Source organism: Telmatherina bonti (genome assembly GCF_933228915.1).
Source record: "Telmatherina bonti genome assembly, chromosome: 19".
NCBI lineage: Eukaryota > Metazoa > Chordata > Actinopteri > Atheriniformes > Telmatherinidae > Telmatherina > Telmatherina bonti.
In genome coordinates, this window is record NC_136617.1 from 23703934 (window position 1) to 23724679 (window position 20746).

The 20746-nt window shown below is 40.6% G+C and overlaps 1 protein-coding gene across 1 annotated transcript in view; it reads right to left on the reverse strand.

Moving 5' to 3' along the window:
- kcnh8 (potassium voltage-gated channel, subfamily H (eag-related), member 8) overlaps positions 1–20746 on the reverse strand; it is a gene marked incomplete at both ends in the record, with an annotated part of 63587 nt that overhangs the window by 15438 nt on the left and 27403 nt on the right. Inside the window, 6 exons of the mRNA XM_079258749.1 lie at positions 2470–2719; positions 7517–7716; positions 9331–9540; positions 11056–11260; positions 18502–18659; positions 18767–19004. Of these exons, the coding sequence (XP_079114875.1) occupies positions 2470–2719; positions 7517–7716; positions 9331–9540; positions 11056–11260; positions 18502–18659; positions 18767–19004 (1261 nt within the window). The remainder of the gene's footprint in view (positions 1–2469; positions 2720–7516; positions 7717–9330; positions 9541–11055; positions 11261–18501; positions 18660–18766; positions 19005–20746) is intronic.

The window sequence follows — 20746 nt, forward strand, 5'->3', positions numbered from 1 at the left end:
ATTGTGAACTGTAAATGGGACTAAATGATACTGACAGAGCAGAAGTCATGAATGTTGCAACGCTTCTCTTCTTTGTCATTCTGTGTCAGTTCATTCTTTGTTACTTTAGTCTTTTTAACTAATGATGCTGTTTCCTTGCTCATGATTTCCTTCCTTCTCCTTATGAAATATTCATTTTTCTTTACTTATTTTATTGCATTTGATCTCTTCCTTTTTCCTATTTCTTTCTTTTAACTTTTCCTTTAGTTGTTATTCTGTTTTATTCCTGCCTTCACCGTCCCTCCTCTATTCTATCTTATATGTTGTGCCTTTTTCTCATTTTGATTTTTCACGTCTTTCAAGTTTTTCTTTTGATATTTGTCTTTTTCCCTCTATATTTGCTTACTGCCTCTTTTCATCCTTTTAATCTTGGTTTAAAGCACTCCTGCTTTCTTTAAAGTTGTTGTTATTAGCAAGCTTATTCCTTTATTCTGTCTTCCAAGTGTTTGCACATTGCTTTCTTCTGTTTAGTGTTTTTATCTTTTCATTTTTTATATATATATATATATATATATATATATATATATATATATATATATATATATATATATATATATATATATATATGTAGTTTTATATATAGGTTATATACTCTCCTCATTCTCCCTATTTTATATCTAACATTGTGGCCTCTTGTATTTATTCTTTCTTCATTGTGTGGTACTGATGTGGATCTACACACTTACGTTTAGACAAAGAAAGAGATGAAAAGAAACATACAGACATGTGAAAGGAAATGGACAGAGACTGAGGAGCTTTTTCCTTCTTCAGTGAAACATTCGATTCAATTCAGTCTGACTCTGCACAGTCAGCACACAAGCAGAGACAATGCTCACCTCCTGTCAAGCCCACATACACATACTGTATGCACCCACACACACAAACATATGCCATTCTGTGTAGCAATAAACAATTCCACCTACCTGATTCACATAAATGACAGACCACATGCACACTTTTTTATAAGAGCAAAAAACAGATGAGCACTCATGAGCACACACAAATGCCGCAAATAAAGACAAACAAATTGCGAAATAAAATCATGAATGGATCTCAGAATTCCAGATTGCTCTCTGTGCCTGTGACATGTAGGTCAGAGAGCAGAAGTCAAAAAATTCACTTAAGGAAAGATGTAGTGTCAGAGCACAAGTGTGTGGATGGAAACCATATCCCAGTGAGTTTGCAACTCATTTTAGATTTATTTTGCATGGAGATATATATAAAGAAATGTATTCCCAAATTATCTCTGAATTTTGGTACATCAGAAATATTTTAGCAAAGTTAATCATTAATACATTTGTTTAAAAGTACTGTTTGTTGTGTGTTACAAAAGATTTTACCGTATTTGTTTTCTGTAAATGCATCACATGAAATCAAAAACTTAATACTTTTCTTTAAATTACTTTATTGCCACCCTTTTGATTGTTGTGTAATTTGAAAGTAGCCTCATCAATTAAAAAGGTCAGAAAGAACAAAGGGAATGATATGCTGCATGAAGTGCTCCAGGCTGGGATTTGAGCCCAGTTCAGCAGCATCAAGATGCTTTAGCCTCTGTACATGGGGTGTCCACTAAACCAACTGACAGCTGCGTTTTGTCTGAATTGCAGCTTTGGGAAATACTTTGAGATCAGATTAATGTATATCCAACTATTAATTTTTTTCTCAAGTTTCATCAAATCAAACATTCACTTAAGACTGCAAGTGAAAACAAAGAAAACTTGGTTCTGGGTGATGTACAAAAGACAAACTTCTGCAAGTCACAAGCAAATGTACTGGATGGCACAAAACTGGCTAAGACAAGATGAAAGTAGAACTATCAAATTGAAGACAGATTCAACTGCCAGCACATAACATTGTTATGGGATCGATGTGGCCATACTCAGCTGGGCCTCATATCAGCTTAATCTGCAATGATTTAACATGTGTAAACTCAGACAGTCATAAAGTGAATGGATGACTGGTAAATGTATTCTTTACAATAGAGAAACAGAGCTTATGTTTGTTTCAACATCTACTTGTCTTGTGTTTACTGAACTAATGAACTTATATTGTTCAAGAGAACCATACTGTGAAAATAGCAACTTGGGAAATGAAAAACAGAGCTCCGCATTTGTATGCAAAGCCAGATGAGCCGTTCTTTTACAGTGATTTCAAAAACATTAAAAAAAAAAGTGCATCTAACTTGAATTTGTTTTATGGGAGCTAGACTAAGAAAAAGTTCCAGCCTTTAGAACACTGCAGTGGGCTTCTCTTTTCTTTTCTGAACAATGAGCTCATTTACAGGAACCGGCTTTGACACAATGAGCCACACTGTGCTTTCTTATGAAGCTTGCTGTGAGGAATATTTTTTTTGTGTGCGTAAACATATAATAATGGCACAGAGAGATTTTTGCTCTATATCTAAGCCCCAACCTCATCTCTTTAACGTACCCAAAATGGCCAAGACCATTCCATCTTTCAGCACTTCCATGGAACCTGAGCAGACAAAGAAGATGGCCTGCAGAGCATCACCCTGTCGAAGAAGGTACTCTCCAGGGGCGCAAAAGGAAGTCTTGATATGCAGTGACAGGGAGCGCAGGCAGCCACGACTGGCAGAGGCAAACAGCGACAGCTCCAGGATCTCCTTGTTAAGATGCATGGTGATGTCGGATCGCAGCTCATCTGGAAAGTCCTTCAGCAGCTGTAGAGATGATGAGAGAGAGGGAGAAGCAAAGGATGGAATAAGCAGGGTGGTGTGTGTGTGTTTGTATGGAGGAGCATGGGAAGCATGACAACCAAGAAAACACCATTCTGCAACTCAGTAATTAAATTTCCATCCTCATCTGTTATGATTCATAATCGTGAACACAATATATGCTGTTCTAATACGTATATAGGAAGGAAATGTGGAGTTACCTTGGCACAGTTTAAAAAAAAAACAGAAAAAGAAAAGTTACAACAATGCATGTCATCTGTCTGTCAATCATCTCGTCAGGACAAAAATCCAGCTCACTATAACATGGTGTTGATCAATGAATCATCAGAGCTAGGCTGACTTTAATCAACAGGCACATCTATAATTAATCTTTTTGGGTTTCATCATCGTCACTCCATTTCATCCTTGGTCTGGGTTATGGCAGCTGCTTTGCAGTCATGCACAGCCTGAAGATGCGGATGACTATTAGACAAGTGACAAGATTCCCTTGGCTTGTCTAGGCAAGGTGCTGCTCATCCTGCTTTTCTGCTGTAGTTTTCCTTAAAGTGTCTCGATCCCACATTTACAAACTTAACTCTGTTTGCACTGCCTGAGATTCTATCAGGTATAAGTAATTTTAAAATACAAAGGCACTCATAGCGAAAAATATATTTTTTTAAAATATCATAGCTCATAATGCACCAAGAAGACCATCTTTATGTATACAAGTAAACCCATGTCTTTCTTTCTCTGTTAGGTTGTGATGAGAACAACAACATGCTCCTGCATTCACAAGAATTATGTATCATTGGTCACTACATCAAGCTTATGATGATCTTAAATGTGGCTGATATGTGATGATGCCTAATTTAAATTAGGTATTGATCCTTCTTTGCTGTGCAGACTCATGTATTAGGTCCATCCATCCATCCATCTTCTGCCGCCTATCCGGGGTCGGGTCGCGGGGGCAGCAGCCTAAGCAGGGAAGCCCAGACTTCCCTCTCCCCAGCCACATTTGCCAACTCTGCGGGGGGGATCCCGAGGCGTTCCCAGGCCAGCCGAGAGATGTAATCCCTCCAGCGTGTCCTGGGTCTTCCCCGGGGTCTCCTCCCAGAGGGACGTGCCTGGAACACCTCACCAGGGAGGCGTCCAGGAGGCATCCTGACCAGATGCCCGAGCCACCTCAACTGGTTCCTCTCGATGCGAAGGAGCAGCGGCTCTGCTCTGAGCCCCTCCCGGATGACTGAGCTCCTCACCCTATCTCTAAGGGAGAGCCCGGCCAAACTCATTTCAGCCGCCTGTATACGAGATCTCGTTCTTTTGGTCACGACCCACAGCTCATGACCATAGGTGTGGGTAGGAACGTAGATCGACTGGTAAATCGAGAGCTTCACCTTCTGGCTCAGCTCCTTCTTCACCACAACAGACCGGCGCAGAGCCCGCATTACTGCAGACGCCGCACCGATCCATCTGTCGATCTCGCGCTCCATCCTTCCCTCACTCGTGAACAAGACCCCGAGATATTTAAACTCCTCCACTTGAGGCAGGACCTGACTCCCGACCCGGAGAGAGCAATCCACCCTATTCCGGCTGAGGACCATGGTCTCAGATTTTGAGGTGCTGATTCCCATCCCAGCCGCTTCACACTCGGCCGCGAATCGCTCAAGCGAGAGCTGGAGATCACGACCAGATGAAGCCAACAGGACCACGTCATCCGCAAAAAGCAGGGACCCAATCCTGAGGCCACCAAGTCGGATCCCCTCAACACCTCGGCTGCGCCTAGAAATTCTGTCCATATAAGTTATGAACAGAATCTGTGATAAAGGGCAGCCTTGGCGGAGTCCAACCCTCACCGGAAACGAATCCGACTTACTACCGGCAATGCGGACCAAGCTCTGACACCTGTCGTACAGGGACCGGACAGCTCATACAAGGGGGTCCGGTACCCCATACTCCCAGAGTACCCCCCACAGGAGCCCCCGGGGGACACGGTCGAATGCCTTCTCCAGGTCCACAAAGCACATGTAGACTGGTTGGGCAAACTCCCATGCCCCCTCCAGGACCTCAGAGAGGGTATAGAGCTGGTCCACTGTTCCGCGACCAGGACGAAAACCACACTGCTCCTCCTCAATCCGGGATTCGACTATCCGGCGGACCCTCCTCTCCAGGACCCCTGAATAGACCTTACCAGGGAGGCTGCGGAGTGTGATTCCCCTGTAATTGGAACACACCCTCCGGTCCCCCTTCTTAAAAAGGGGACCACCACCCCAGTCTGCCAATCCAGCGGTACTGCCCCCGATGTCCACGCGATGCTGCAGAGGCGTGTCAGCCAGGACAGCCCCATGGCATCCAGAGCCTTAAGGAACTCCGGGCGGATCTCATCCACCCCCGGGGCCTTGCCGCCAAGGAGCTTTTTGACCACCTCGGCGACTTCAGCCCCAGAGATAGGAGAGTCCACCCCTGAGTCCACCAGCTCTGCTCCCTCATGGGAAGACGTGTTGGTAGGATTGAGGAGGTCTTCGAAGTATTCCCTCCACCGACCCACAACGTCCCGAGTTGAGGTCAGCAGCTCCCCACCTCCACTGTACACAGTATTGATGGAGCACTGCTTCCCCCTCCTGAGCCGCCGGATGGTGGACCAGAATCTCCTCGAAGCCGTCCGGAAGTCTTTCTCCTTGGCCTCGCCAAACTCCTCCCATGCCCGAGTTTTTGCCTCGGCAACAGCCGAAGCCGCATGCCGCTTAGCCCGTCGGTACCCATCAGCTGCCTCCAGAGTCCCACAGGCCAAGAAGGCCCGATAGGACTCCTTCTTCAGCTTGACGGCATCCCTCACTGCTGGTGTCCACCAACGAGTCCTGGGATTACCGCCACGACAGGCACCAACGACCTTACAGCCACAGCTCCGGCTGGCCGCCTCAGCAATAGAGGCACGGAACACAGCCCATTCGGACTCAATGTCCCCCGCCTCACTCGGGACATGTTCAAAGCTCTGCTGAAGGTGGGAGTTGAAGCTCGCTCTGACAAGGGACTCAGCCAGACGTTCCCAGCAGACCCTCACAACACGTTTGGGCCTGCCAGCTCTGACCGGCTTCCTCCCCCACCATCTGAGCCAACTCACCACCAGGTGGTGATCAGTTGACAGCTCCGCCCCCCTCTTCACCCGAGTGTCCAAGGCATGTGGCCGCAGGTCCAACGATACGACTACAAAGTCGATCATCGAACTGCGGCCCAGGAAATCCTGATGCCAGGTGTACATATGGAACATGGTGTTCGTTATAGACAATCCATGACGAGCACAGAAGTCCAATAACAAAACACCATTTGGGTTCAGAGGGGGGGAACCATGCCTCCCAATCACTCCCCTCCAGGTCTCACTGTCATTGCCCACGTGAGCATTGAAGTCCCCCAGCAGAACAATGGAGTCCCCAGAAGGAGCACCCTCCAGCACTCCCTCCAAGGACCCCAGAAAGGGTGGGTACTCTGAACTGCTGTTCGGTGCATAAGCACAGACAACAGTCAGGACTCGCCCCCGCACCCGGAGGCGGAGGGAAACTACCCTTTCATCCACCGGGGTAAACCCCAACGTGCAGGCACCAAGCTGGGGGCTGATGAGAATGCCCACACCTGCTCGGCGCCTCTCACCATGAGCAACTCCAGAGTGGAAGAAGGTCCAGCCCCTCTCGAGGGTACTGGTTCCAGAGCCCAAGCCATGCGTCGAGGTGAGTCCAACTATATCTAGTCGGAACTGCTCAACCTCGCGCACAAGCTCAGGTCTCCCCACCAGAGAGGTGACGTTCCACGTCCCTAGAGCCAGCTTCTGCAGCCGGGGATCGGACCGCCAGGGTCCCCGCCCCTTGCTGCCGCCCAGCTCACATTGCACCCGACCCCTACGGCTCCTCCCGCAGATGGTGAGCCCACGGGAGGTGGGGCCCATGTAACCCTTTCGGGCTGAGCCCGACCGGGCCCCATGGGCGAAGGCCCGGCCACCAGACGCTCGCTCTCGTACCCCGCCTCCAGGCCTGGCTCCAGAGGGGAGTCCCGGTAACCCGCGTCCGGGCAAGGGAACATTCATGCCCAGGTTGGTCGTCATCAAAGGTGTCTATGAGCTGTGCTTGGTCTGGTCCCTCCCCTAGACACCTGTTTGCCATGGGTGACCCTACCAGGGGCATAAAGCCCCCGACAACATAGCTGCTAGGATCTTCGGGACGCACAAACCCCTCCACCACGATAAGGTGACGGCTCAGGGAGAGGTCATGTATTAGGTATGGCCTCAAAATATTTTGACAGATACACAACTTTGTATTTGTTGAATCTTTATGCCACCACAGCAAATTTAAAAAAACCCAAACATTTGAAATGCAAATTTTGTTCTTTGTTGGATGAGATTAAGCAATAAATCTAACGGAACCTTTAAATGATATTTTACTAATGAACACATAAAAACTTTGTCAACATCATGATTCAGTTCTAGCTGAAAGTGTGAAAACCACTGATACTTTAACAATTTCCCCCTGTTTTGATATTTTGTCTGTTGAGGTCATTCTGCCATAAATTCAAGTTAAATGCAGTGCATCTTCAGATCAGGTGGCTCGGCTTCTGTATGATATTCCAAAGCTCTAATTCCTTGAACCTATTTCTGGTCCTGATAATAAAACAAAGAAAGTAGGAAAGAAGGCAAAGGATAAATGCCAAATAGAGTACACAGTATGTGATGGCCATGTTAGCTTGACTTTAACACATATAGGCAGAAACACTTCTAATCTCTTGCTCACACTAATTAATCTCGTTTTCCCATTTTTGTACCTCATTACAGTCGATACCATTGTTGACCGACCAAGTTGTCTGAAAGTACTCAAGCATTCGCTGCTTGAGGCCTTGTGGCAGGTGATGGACACGTATGAAATCCTTTAGGTCTTTAGTTCTGGTGTGGTACTGGGACCAACGGGAGTACATCCTTTGGATGATGGCTGTCACATTGCCAAAAACCAAGGCATGCATCAGTGCTGAAAGTAAAAAGAAGGAGAGGAGAAATGGGTAAGAGATGATGGCAAAGCAGGAAATGGATAATGGAAAATAACACAAGTGAAATATTGGAAATTCTTCGAATTAACAATAAGTAGTCAAGATGGTTATCCATGTTATAGTAGCCCTGGGGGCTTAAAATAAATTATTTGTGCGGCTCTGTATAATCTTGACTGATTCACAGTGAAAGAAAGCAACAACGGGGCATGTTTAAACACTTGGATGTGATCAAACGTGTAGGTTAAAGATATAAGCGATTGCCTGCTCAACTTTAAAACTGAGAGAAAAGTTGTGGTGTAATAACTACATAATAATTTTCTAGTACTGTAAATATGATCAATTTGGAACAATAGGACAGGAATTGGGTTAGCTTGTAAAATTTCAAGTTTCATGTATCAAGGTCTTTACTAATTTCTCTGATAAATTCAATTGACAGATCAGCTGCATTGTATCCAAAGAGACAGGAACTTTAGTGGCATAACTGACAGGATCTTATTTGGTTGGAATGACAGAAAACATGTTCTCCCTACACCCATAGGTAATGTATTATTGTTGTCTCATTCTGTTTCCAGCTGTGCCACAGCTCTGTCTAACACTGCCAGATGTAAGACGGTCACTATTCTATTAGTGATTAGTGAACTGGTGAAAGAAATGTAGTTTATTGCTATATTAAAAACTGTTGATGTTTAATGCCACCTTTTATTGAGGTATTCTGATTGAGGTATTCTGATTTAAAATGAAAACTGTTACAAAAAGGCCTACAGTTACTCTATATAACTATATATATATATATATATATATATATATATATATATATATATATATATATATATATATACATATACGGAATTATTGCCATATTATAATTTGTAAAAAAAAAAAAAAAAAAAAAAAAATATATATATATATATATATATATATACTATAATACTATATATATATATATATATATATATATATATATATATATATATGTATATATATATATATATATATATATATATATATATATATATATATATATATATATATATATATATATATATATATATATATATATATATATTACAAATTATAATATGGCAATAATTCCGTTTCATCCTGTAACTCATTTCACTTGAATCATGCTCTGAAATACGAGCAGGTGCTTTGAGCTAATTTTCATTATGTTTCAGCCCACAAGAGATGGCATGTGTCTGCCAGCATATGTGAGGTATGTTTGTGACTGCTTGCCTTAGGCAGCTGAGGACATTTAGCATTTAGCTAAACCAGAGTGGGAGGTATCCACAGGGAAAAAAACTCTGCCAGAGTAACCTCTCTCCTTCCTCAAAAAAACAGACACACTACAACTACTGACTTTAAATTGGATTATCGCATTCTGTCAATATTTGCTGATTATATTAGTTTAAAAATTAACTACATGAACAAATATTCCTTAAAATAAGACAAGATGATTTTAGTAGTACTGTCAATATTAAGCTTTTATATAATAACTACTTATATTATTGTCTCAATGTGAAATGAGCCTCAGTATAAGACACAACAAGTTGGTCATCACATTATAAGCACCCTATTTTATGATTGAGTTGCTGTACCTCCTATGAGCATGACGCAAACAGCAAAGATCTTTTCTGAGTCAGTGTTGGCTGACACGTTGCCAAAGCCGACGCTGGTTAGACTGCTGAGGGTGAAGTAGAGTGATGTGATGTAGATGCTGCGGACAGAAGGACCATTGTTGGTCCCATTAACAGCTCCCATAGGATGGAAGGGCACATCCAGACGTTTCCCTAGCTCACGAAGCCATCCTGTTTTAAAGAGGATATAAATACGAATATAAAGGGATATTTAGACATCTAGTAAACCACTGTGATACTAAATGTAGATAAAGATTAACTCAGAAATATTTCCCAAGTTTGGAAACTGTGTTTAGTACTCCTACATGCTACATCCAGAACAGATTCAACACAAGACAGAAAGCAAATGCTAGGAAGCCAGAGCTTATCCCTGGTCAGTACAACGTTGTTATGACGCCCATGGTGTCTAGGAGAAAAAGGGTGTTGCAACACAAAAGAAAAATGGCAACAAAGAGTTCCAATAAAAGGTGGGATTTTATTTACAAAGGGATTCAAACCAAAGAAACCATAACGGACAACTTAATCCACTATTTAACAAAAAACTCCAAAAGCTAACCAAAATTTCTGTGACCACAGACCAAACAACCCAGGCAAAGACAGCAAACAACAAAGAAAAGCCAAAGTCCAATTTCTGTAAATCTACAGCTCTGTAGCAGTCGACGCCAAGCGGAAAGGGGCAAACTGAGTTACAATCAGCAGCAGCTGCCCTAAATGCAGGTGATGACAACCCTTAAATATGCAGGCGTCCTCATGTGTGGCCAATTGGGAAGAGCCTGCAGTGATGTCCACCATGGTGGTATGGGTGGAGCCGAGGGATGGCAGCCAATTGTCTGTGGGCTCCGGAGTCTCTCCATTTGCACGAAGCTCTGCAGACCAACAGACTCAGAGCCGTAACAATGTGGAGACATGCAGATGATCCCATGGGAGTCTCTTGCAGACACTGATAAATGGTAATTGGATGGAAACGCCTTAAGGCTGCTAGACTAAACACTAACTTCAGAATCCGAAACGAATAATTAGGATACAATACATTAATCCTGTCTCATGTACTGACCCACTATCTTATGACACTGTGAGGCTGTAATTGGTAAGAGAAATCTGCATTGCTCTCATGACCCATGGCAATGTTAACCTGCAACCTGTTGTGAGAATGTAAGAATCAGGTAATTACAAGCCTTGCAGCTCAATAAAAAATACTGACCAGAGATCAGCCCAGAGCCTCATTACATGACTGACCTAGAGGCTGCGAGGGTCTGTCATTAATTATGAGAAGAGTCAAGCAATCCAAACCCCAGTTCTCTTGTGTTTTCTATTCAATGCTAAAGGGATCGATAAGGGCAATAAAGACATCATATGAAGCAGCTATACACCAGGAAAGATGCACATTTAAGTTTTGCATTAATAACAATACTGTAATGTACCATTGTTTCGATGTGAACCAGAGATTTATATTGATAAAAAAACACAACAATCTAATTTCAAATTAAGGCAATTGGAATCAAATTACCCACCAAAAGTTTCCTGCTGATTTGAGCACAGTTCTCAACAGCACTCCCACTACGCTGAAAGGAGAGAGAGTCTAGCTCATGATAACTTTTGTTTAAAAAACATTTATTTTAACATGAAGGAAACATGTAAGTGTTTGTGGATAATGGGGAACAGCTTATATAATTTCCTAGTACATACCAACATCCCAGTTGTAGGGTTTTTCCTCCATCTCCATCTTGCCTATTATATACCAGATGCAAGCCATCCAGTGGGCCAGAAGAGCAAACATGGACATGAGCAATGTCAGGACCACTGTGCTATGTTGTGAGTAGCGGTCCATCTTCTGCAGCAGCCTCAGCAAACGAAGCAGACGCACAGTTTTTAACAGGTGGACCATAGACATCTGAGGAAATACAACAGCAAACAAAAGAGAATGTTAATTACCAGTAACATTTTTATTCGGCCCAAATTTGGTCCTTAAGGGCCCCCAAGGATTAAGTTGTTTGAACTTACTGCATCTCCATGGGTCTGTATATGTTCAAAGTCCTATCAGTATGTGCACCTACCAGCCTTTTTCAGCTGTATTTTGCAGACTATTCTTCACTCCAGTCTGTCTGGCCTTCTCTCACAAATCTCATGTTTACTAATATATTATTGTCTGTAATGCTTAAACAACCAGTGCTGAAGAGCCCCCCCTGAAAATCCTCCTGGTTCTCTTTGCAAACAACTAAAATAAAAAAACAAAGTTCATTTAACTATTTTATCTGTTGAAGTCCAGCATTTGAGAGATCACAACTCAGCCTGGACAGGACAGGTAAAGGAAAGAAACTGCTTATATCTTGCAGATTAATGCATTTTGTGATAGGGGAGGAAAAAAACAGCAAGGCAATGACTCAGTTGTTTCACGTGGATCTGTAAGTAAAGAAATTTAAAAAGTTATTATCCAAGTTTAGTATTGGAACTGAATCCCACATTTCTCTCAATTTAAGTCATGCAGCTTCATCCCCATCCAAACATTGATATTGTAACTATCATTGGACTTTGACACTAATTTAAACTGAATTTTCCAGAAAGACATCATCATTTGGTGAGCACATATCACTACGTGAATGCAAAAAGACACCCAGTGCGTATAAAAGTGTGTATTTTACAGATGGTAACTAACAAGAAGACTGATGATAAACCATTATTCTAAACACATGGCTAGTGCAAGTGTACAATAAACCCCCTCTTTCATTGCAAGTGTTTTTTTTAATGTGCTTTTCAGGTCTGTAATTAGAACTTGAAAAATGCTTGTTGACATTCCTACAGTAAGATCTATACAAAAGTTTACTGATGAAGGACCCTTGAATACAAAAATACCAATTAGAGCAATCAGGCTCTTGGTCATAGAAGAGTTTGTTTTGTTGAGTTTCTAACTTCAAGTCCTCACCATCAGCATATTTATCTGCACTCTAGATAAATAGTCATGATCTGTCCCCTTTCCTTTCAGTAGTGAGAAAGCCTTTAAGTATGTTCCTGCTTCTAAGTGATTCTACAACAACACCAACTGGACAGGGTCTTACATTTGGGGCTACATATAGTTGTATATACACATATTTGTACCAGCTATTATTTAAAGAAAAAAATGTAGCAAGAATATTTTCAGTATGATACATTTTTCTAAATTGGCATTAAATTGGAAAATATAGTATAAAGTTAACAGAAAAGCTATTTCTAAAGAAAGGTAATGATGTGGTGAAGAAAATGTGTGTGAGAGAGATTAAAGGATAGTCAGTGTTTAAACAAAGCTAAAAGGAACAGATGTGTGGATAGTCCTCGTCAAAGCTCCAATTGCACATTTCCAGCATGCTTTATGGGGCTTTCTGCACACTGTCTGTAAGAAATAAAGAACTTGTGTAGCACAAGGGGTAATGAAGCCTCCTACTGAGCCCTGGGGACAATCTCTATCTCTTCTCCACCATCTATCACCACCCTCATCCCACCTATGGAGAAAGCAGCCTGTGCCACTTTCCATTTTCCTCCAGCAACAAGAACAGTAAGCAATATAATGAACACAGCAGCACTCATGAACCTCCTGCCACTTTCTCCTTCAGGTTTTTCCTCTGTCACTTCTACCTCAACCCTGCCATTCACATTTTCATTTACTCTGGTCATCAGGTGTGAAATTTACATTTAGCGACCTGATTGCTTCCTTTCCTTCCCTTTTTTTAAGCGGCCCATGTGCTCACAATACTATAACTTTACAAAAATGCTCATTATTTCATCCTGCAGCCATGCCTTTAGCCCTACAAGTGAATCACAATAACGTGATGGGTCAACTTTTTTTATTTTACTGCAGCAGCTGCATTGGACCAATAGGATGAACAATACTGTCATGGAGCGGAGATGTAGTGATTTTTAGTTTAATGAACGAAAGGGCAACAGGGGAGATCACAAATGATGAACTGGCAAGTGACAACTGAAACCAAGTAGTATATATACAAACAGAAAACGCAACAAGACACAGGTAGAAGAGATAAGCTAAATGAAATCAGGTGAACTAACAAACATGAAACAAGGCTAGACAGAAAACACAAGGAAAACTACAAAATATAATTTCAAACTATAACTAAAGACCATACAAACAACTCCCCACCATGACAAATACTTCCAATATACTATCAAGGAATTTCAGTCAAAGAGATGCAATCACAGAAACTATAATGAAATATTTTACTGAAAAGTTTTCATACAACCAGTGATGGATCTGAACTTGTAGTGGTTTGAGTAATCTTGCTTTTAATATAAAAGAAACAGTTGGTAAGTTTATTCTTGGAAAATGTATAGTTTAGACATAAATAAGTGTGTTTAATGCTACTCTGTTTGTTTTTGTCTAATGAGGACATGCCAGGATTGCAGATAGACCAGTCCATTTCCTGTACCAACAGCCACTTTTTTTTTTTATTAAGGTTTTACATCCCTGGAAAACATGTCATCTTGAGACAATCATATACTTCATTTACATATATATTTCTACAATAATTCTGCCATCAGAGTGTAAATTAACTTAGACAAAAACGCTGATACAACCTCATAGACTAGCTTTTGGACTACTTCTTTATAACAGTCTGGATGGTCCTTTTTATCGTTGTTACGATTACAGAATATACAGTGAAAAGATTACATTATAAACATAAATCATTTAACAAAAAAAAAGAGAACAAAGTTAAGGTCAGGACAAGGTGGAACTTCTTGACAGCTTGGGAAACATACCAAATAAGCAGGCATGACAGAGACATATGACAAAAACAAAGGGCAGAACAGCATAAGGAATAGACAGTGCTGAGGTCCCAGAGCTTATTTTGAAGAATGGTGGTTCCTTTCCTCAAAGGGGACACTCTGAATGGCCAGTCCTTAGAGGGGACATCACACAGAACGTTCAGCAATTATTGTCACGAAAGCAGTGGAGATGTGGTGTGGACCCAATTGCAGAGATGAGGGAAGCCGGTATGCAGAACTCAGACAGATTTATTTTCCTCAGAGGAACCCAGGGAACTCAGAACAGACAAACTAAACTAAGGTACAAAATGATCCAGCAAACAATGAGTGAACATGAGTGGTATAAATACACAGGAAAAACCGAACGAGAAACAGGTGAAACAAATGAACCCAGGTGAACCATATCAATGAACAGGAAATCTAAGAAGCTAACCAAGAACCAAGACAGGAAAAACTACAAAATAAAACAGAAAGCCCAAAAACAAAGCACAGAAAAACCCAAATCATGACAAATTATACCAGCCCATCCTGCTTTCCCTGGTGGCAGCGGGGTATCTTACGCCCCAGTAGCCCTACACCCAAACCCAAATCCACTGGGAGTATGTGGTATTTCCATTAATAGTCTGAAACCAAACTGGAAACTTCGCCTTAAGGAGGATGTCATTACTCTCACCCTTTTCCTCCTGCCTTACTTTTATAACAAAAATACAGCATGCTCTTTCTTTTCAGCCCTTTTTAGGGAGTGACTGCTTTATCTTTTAGCAGTGGCTCTTTTTTCCTTCCTTGATATTTGTAATTGTCCTGTAAAAGATGAGTGTTGTAAATAGCTTAAATATTTTTTAAACTGAAAGTTTCCTTTATACCAATTTACCTTCAAAGTGCATTTATCAGTTTCTTTTTTAATCAGTTTATTCAAATGAACTTAGAGCTATGTTTCCCAAAAAGTTGGGATGTAAGAAAAATCTGTACAAATGCACAGATGTGAATAATTGTTTCTTCATTCATTATTATTATTATTATTATTATTATTATTATTATTATTATTATTATTATTATTATTATTATTATTTAAAGCCATAAAATGTTTGAATTACAAATAATTCAAACATTGTTTAATCAGAAAAACTTGAGAGACGAAATATTAAAACATTTTTATAGCTTTACAGATTGCTTCATGAAAATTTAGGAGAAAATGTGAAATTTTAAAAATGAAATGCTTAAATATTCTTATTTGAAATGAAATTGCAGTTGCTCAAGACTTCAAGGTATTGTCACATTTTTAAGTTTTCGAATGTGTAAAATGTTGGATGAAAGACAGAACTGAACAGCAGGCAGAGTAGTTTAGCAATAATTTGTTCTTTCAATTTTCTACTGTGGAGTGATGCTGTTGTACCATATGCCAAATGTGTTGTGAGTGTGTGTATGTGTGAGTTTGTGGAACAGTGCTTTCTTTAAGGAGAACCTAATCTGCATAACAACATGCATCGCTCCAAAACCTAAGCTCGGGTTCTCTACCAGAGTCCTGGGAGCTTGAGGGTCCTACACAGTATCTTAGCTGTTCCTAGGACTGCGCTTTTCTGGACAGAGATGTGTGGTGTCTCACCAGGTATCTGTTGGAGCCCCTTCGCCAGTGTGGGGGACACAGCCCCCTGATCAGTACTACTGTTGCTTTCACCCTTCAGGGCTTCACCAGTTCTTCCTTGAGCCCTGGGTACTTCTTCAGTCTCTCATGCTACCTTTTCCTGATATTTCCATCATTGGGGATGGATACATTGATCACTTAGGGTTTCCTCTGCTGCTTATCCATGATCACTATGTCCGGTTGGTTGGCCAGCACCATTTTATCGATCTGGATCTGAAGTCCCAGAGAATCTTAGCCCTCTCATTTTCCACCACCTTTGGGGAGTTTCCCACTGGAACTTAGGGTCTCCAGTCCATATTCTGCACAGATGTTCCTGTACACTATGCCAGCTAATTGGTTATGTATCTTTGCCTGCTAGAATCTTGCACTCTGCTTTGAGGTGCTGGATTGTTTCAGGGGCACCTTTGCATAGTCTGCACCTGGAAACCTGCCTGGTATGGTAGATCTGGGCCTCGATCACTCTGGTGCTCAGGGCATGCTCCTGTTCTGCCATAATTAGTGCCTCTGTGCTGTCCTTCAGTCCATCCCTCTCCAGCCATTGATAGGACTTGTTTATATTGGCCACTTCAGTGATCTGCCAGTGGTACATTCCATGCAGGGGCCTTTCCTCCCATGATGGTTCTTCCATCTCGTGTTCCTCCGGACTTCATTATCTGAGACATTCACTAAGTCCTTCATCCCTCGGTGCCCTCTTCCTGATGTAATCGTGGAGCTTGGATGTTTCCTCTTGGATCATGGCCTTGATGCCCACTAGTCCCCAGCCCCCTTCTTTGCGCTTAGTGTATAGGCACTGGACACTGGACTTGGGGTGGAAGCCTCCATGTATGGTAAGCAGCTTCCATGGCTTGACATCCGTGGTCTGAGCTTCCTCCTTTGGCCAGCTTATTATCCCAGCAGGGTATTGGATCACTGGCAGGGCATACCTGTTAATTGCCTGGATGTTGTTGTTCTTGCCATTGAGCTGACTTCTCAGTACTTGTACTTGCCTCACTCGTTGCAGGTATTTAGTGTTGTGTTATCTCTGGGGCTTGGTACTCAGTCTCAACATATATATATATATATATTATATATATATATATATATATATATATATATATATATATATATATATATATATATATATATATATATATATATATATATATATAAATATATATATAAATATATATATATATATATATATAAATATATATATAAATATATATATATATATATATATATATATATATATATATATATATATATATATATATATATATATATATATATATACTAAGACTGAGTACCAAGCCCCAGAGATAGAGATAAGTGAGGGAATAATCAGCCTCAGAGACAGCATCATAGCTAAGATGAGAGTGAGCCACCCCTGGCATCCACTGGCAAGAATCAGTGATGTACCACCAGAAAACCTTCTAACTGAGGTGAATGCAGCAATAAGTACAATCCCTACCGCGACCATCACTGAAACCAATGAGCTGATATACAGTACAGCAACAGTGATCCTGGAGAAGCTTGGCAGACATAACATTAAGGACAAGAAGGAGGCACCATGGAAGAGGAGGTTAGAAACCAAGATCAAGGCAACTCGAAGGGAAGTCAGTCAACTGTCAGAACTCCTTAAGGGCACAACCACAAAGAGGGTGCCAGAGAAGTACAGCCAGATATCCATACCTGAGGCCCTGGAAACTGCCAAACAAAGACTCCAAGCATTGGCTGCACGACTGAAGAGATACACAAGAGAATTTGAGGCCAGAAGAATAAACTGGCTGTTCTCAACTAACCCAGCGAAAGTGTACTTCCAGTGACAGCGTAATACTACACAAGCTGACCCATCAAGGCTGCAGATGGAACAATACTGGAAAGGCATATGGGAGAAGGAAGCATCACATAACAGTGAAGCACACTGGTTGAAGAGAGCAGACCCACAGTTCCCTCCCTGAACAAGGTCCAGTTACCATCACGGTGGCAGATATCCAGCATAGACTCTTAGGTATGGAGAACTGGTCAGCGCCTGTCCCTGATATGATCCACGCCTACGGATCCATGCCTATTACTTATAGAGTACAATTCAAAATCCTGGTTTTCACATATAGAGCCCTACATAACCAATCGGCTGGCTATATTTGAGACCTTTTAATGACATACTTTCCTAGCAGGTCTCTGAGATCTGCTGACCGGGGTCTGCTGGCGGTTTTACATACGCGGTTTAAAACAATAGGTGACAGAGCCTTTGCAGCAGTGGCCCCTGCTATATGGAACTCCCTTCCTCTCAGCCTGAAATCGGCTGATTCAGTGATCTCTTCTAAAAAGCAGCTCAAGACATATCTTTTTAATCTTGCTTTTACTTAGTTTTTTTTTTTTTAATGTTTTTTCTTGATGTTTCATTTGTTTATGTTGTTTTAATGTTTTGTGTTTTGTTGTGAAGTGCTTTGTGATTTTTATCTTGAAAGGCGCTATTTAAATTTTCTAAAATTTAACATTTTTTAAAAAACTTTTCCTTACTTACTTACTAAAGAGGCTGACTTTGACGCCTGGCAGCACAAATATCACAAATATATACATATATATACATATACATATATACATATACATATATATACATATACATATATACATATACATATATATATATATATATATATATATATATATATATATATATATATATATATATATGTTGCTCTCTTCAATGTAAATACAGTAATAAATGGCTGCTACTGGAAATAGAAATAGCTACTTACCACGCTCACGTTGAAAGCAATGAGCAGGTCAAAAGGCAATGCTGCCAGCAGGTCAATGATGAACCAAGTAGTCAGGTAATGAATGCATATCTGTCGGCCATCAAAGATTACCTGGCCTGACTTGCTGACGTAAGTGGTGCGAAAATTGAAAATGATGTCTATCAGAAAAAAAGGAGAGGCAATGATTTAGTTAGTTTAAAAGCTGATAATCATACGGACTTGATTATTCAGATCCATGTCAAAACTGATTTTAAACATAACAAACCTATAATGAATAGTATCTCTACACCAATGTCGCTCTCAGATGCAGTACGACTCTGGTCATCTGGATTACCGTTGAAGCACACATTATAGGGCACTGTTACAGCAACATAGAAGGTAGCAACCAGAATGAGCCAGTCCCAGCCTGCTTTGATTGTACTGTAGTGAGGGAGGATAAATTTGGACTTCTTGGCATCTGCAACCTTGTACTCTGGTAGAGCAGGTGGGTCCCCAAACACATTCTGAAGAAGACAACAGAAAACACAAGCAATGTTGTTTATTCATGAACTCAGAAAAGCCTACATAATATTAACAGCAATCCTAGTTCCTGTATGGAGTGAGGAAGAAGAGGACTTCTTTACATGGAACAACAATTAGGTGGATGGTAACTGTTGATATATCATCTATGTTAATGTTTTCTGACCAAACGGTTTACAGCTTGTCTTGATAATGTAGTTTTGAGATGAACCAGCAATACAATTTTTGCATTCACTGTAAAGTTCAGATGTAGTGATTTTTTTGGGGGGCTATAATTTAGAGCATAGATAATCGACCTTTTTTACTTTGTATTTTCTTCAAAACTCCACAGGGTCTTGTTTCTTTCTGGTACTTGAAATCTTAAATCAATAACTTTAAATAACCTTTCTCTCTGTTGTTTCACACATCTCCTGATATCAGAATGTACCAGATAACAGGATACCTAAACTTGAAATAAAGTGTCCAAAATTACAATTCAAAGAAACTTATCCTACTGTTAGACTTGGTAGATAGATTATTAAACAATACATTTTACATGTTATGCTACACTTAATTTTCATGAAAGAATTTAAGAAAACACAAACCAGATAAAACATACAATGTGTGTAATATCTGACTTGTAAAAAGGAATACCATTGGTTTTTATAAAGAAATATAACAATAATATAAATATGACAAACCAAGCTTGCCATTTTCATCCTCACCTAATGTCTCCAACCTCTATGAACATTGTACCACTTAACGTCACATTACAAAATAACAAGGCACTGTCAACTATGTTCTCCAACTCTGACTGAGGGAATTGAGTCAAATCTGTGGCAACTTTTATGGCTATAGATCTATGCACTTGTTTCACCAGCTGTAAAAGACCTTGAAGCTTGAGTACAGGCTCCCAACACAAACCCCTAACAGGAAAATAGATTCCAGACTGATCTCACAGTATTTAATAATGAAATGGTAGCTAGATGCACACAGTTATCTGAGGATGCTACACATTTACATTCATCCTATCATTATCTGATGAATAATAATTAAATGGAGATTTCAGGCAGCAAAAAGAAAATTACATCTGCATATATCATTTATAAAACTTTGGGCATCTAGCATAGCATTGCTTAACTGGTCAAGAGCAAAAAAGTTATTTAGTACATTATAAATTGCACGATTACACTGTGGCTGAGCTGAGTTTCAAATATATGCTTTGAAAAAAACTTTATTATTATTTTGTTATTTATTATTTTAAAGGCTCAAGGAACAAATTAATAATTATACCATTATCAGTGAGAGTCAGTGCTACCTGGTGTGCATTATTTTTGTATATAAACATAGTTTAGCAATGCAAATCACTGTTTTGTCACACTCCGTTACGGGCATCACCATAGCAACGCATTAATCAGGTGATTGAGACCAGCTGGCTTTTGACAGGTGAATGAGAGAAACGCTAGCTTGTTTAGCATGAGAACTACACCGAGGCCAACATAAAACAGTTCCTATACTTCAGCATATTTGGCGACTTTTGTAAAATAAAGAAAACATTTGTAATACAGGTACATCTCAGAAAATGAGAATATTTTGAAAAAGTTCAACATTTTTTGTCACTCATTTCAGAATGTGAAACCTATATATATCTTATAGATTCATTACACATAGAATGAAACTTTTCAAATATTCAGTCCTTGAAATTGTGATAATCGTGGCTTATAGATAATAAAACCCAAAATGCATT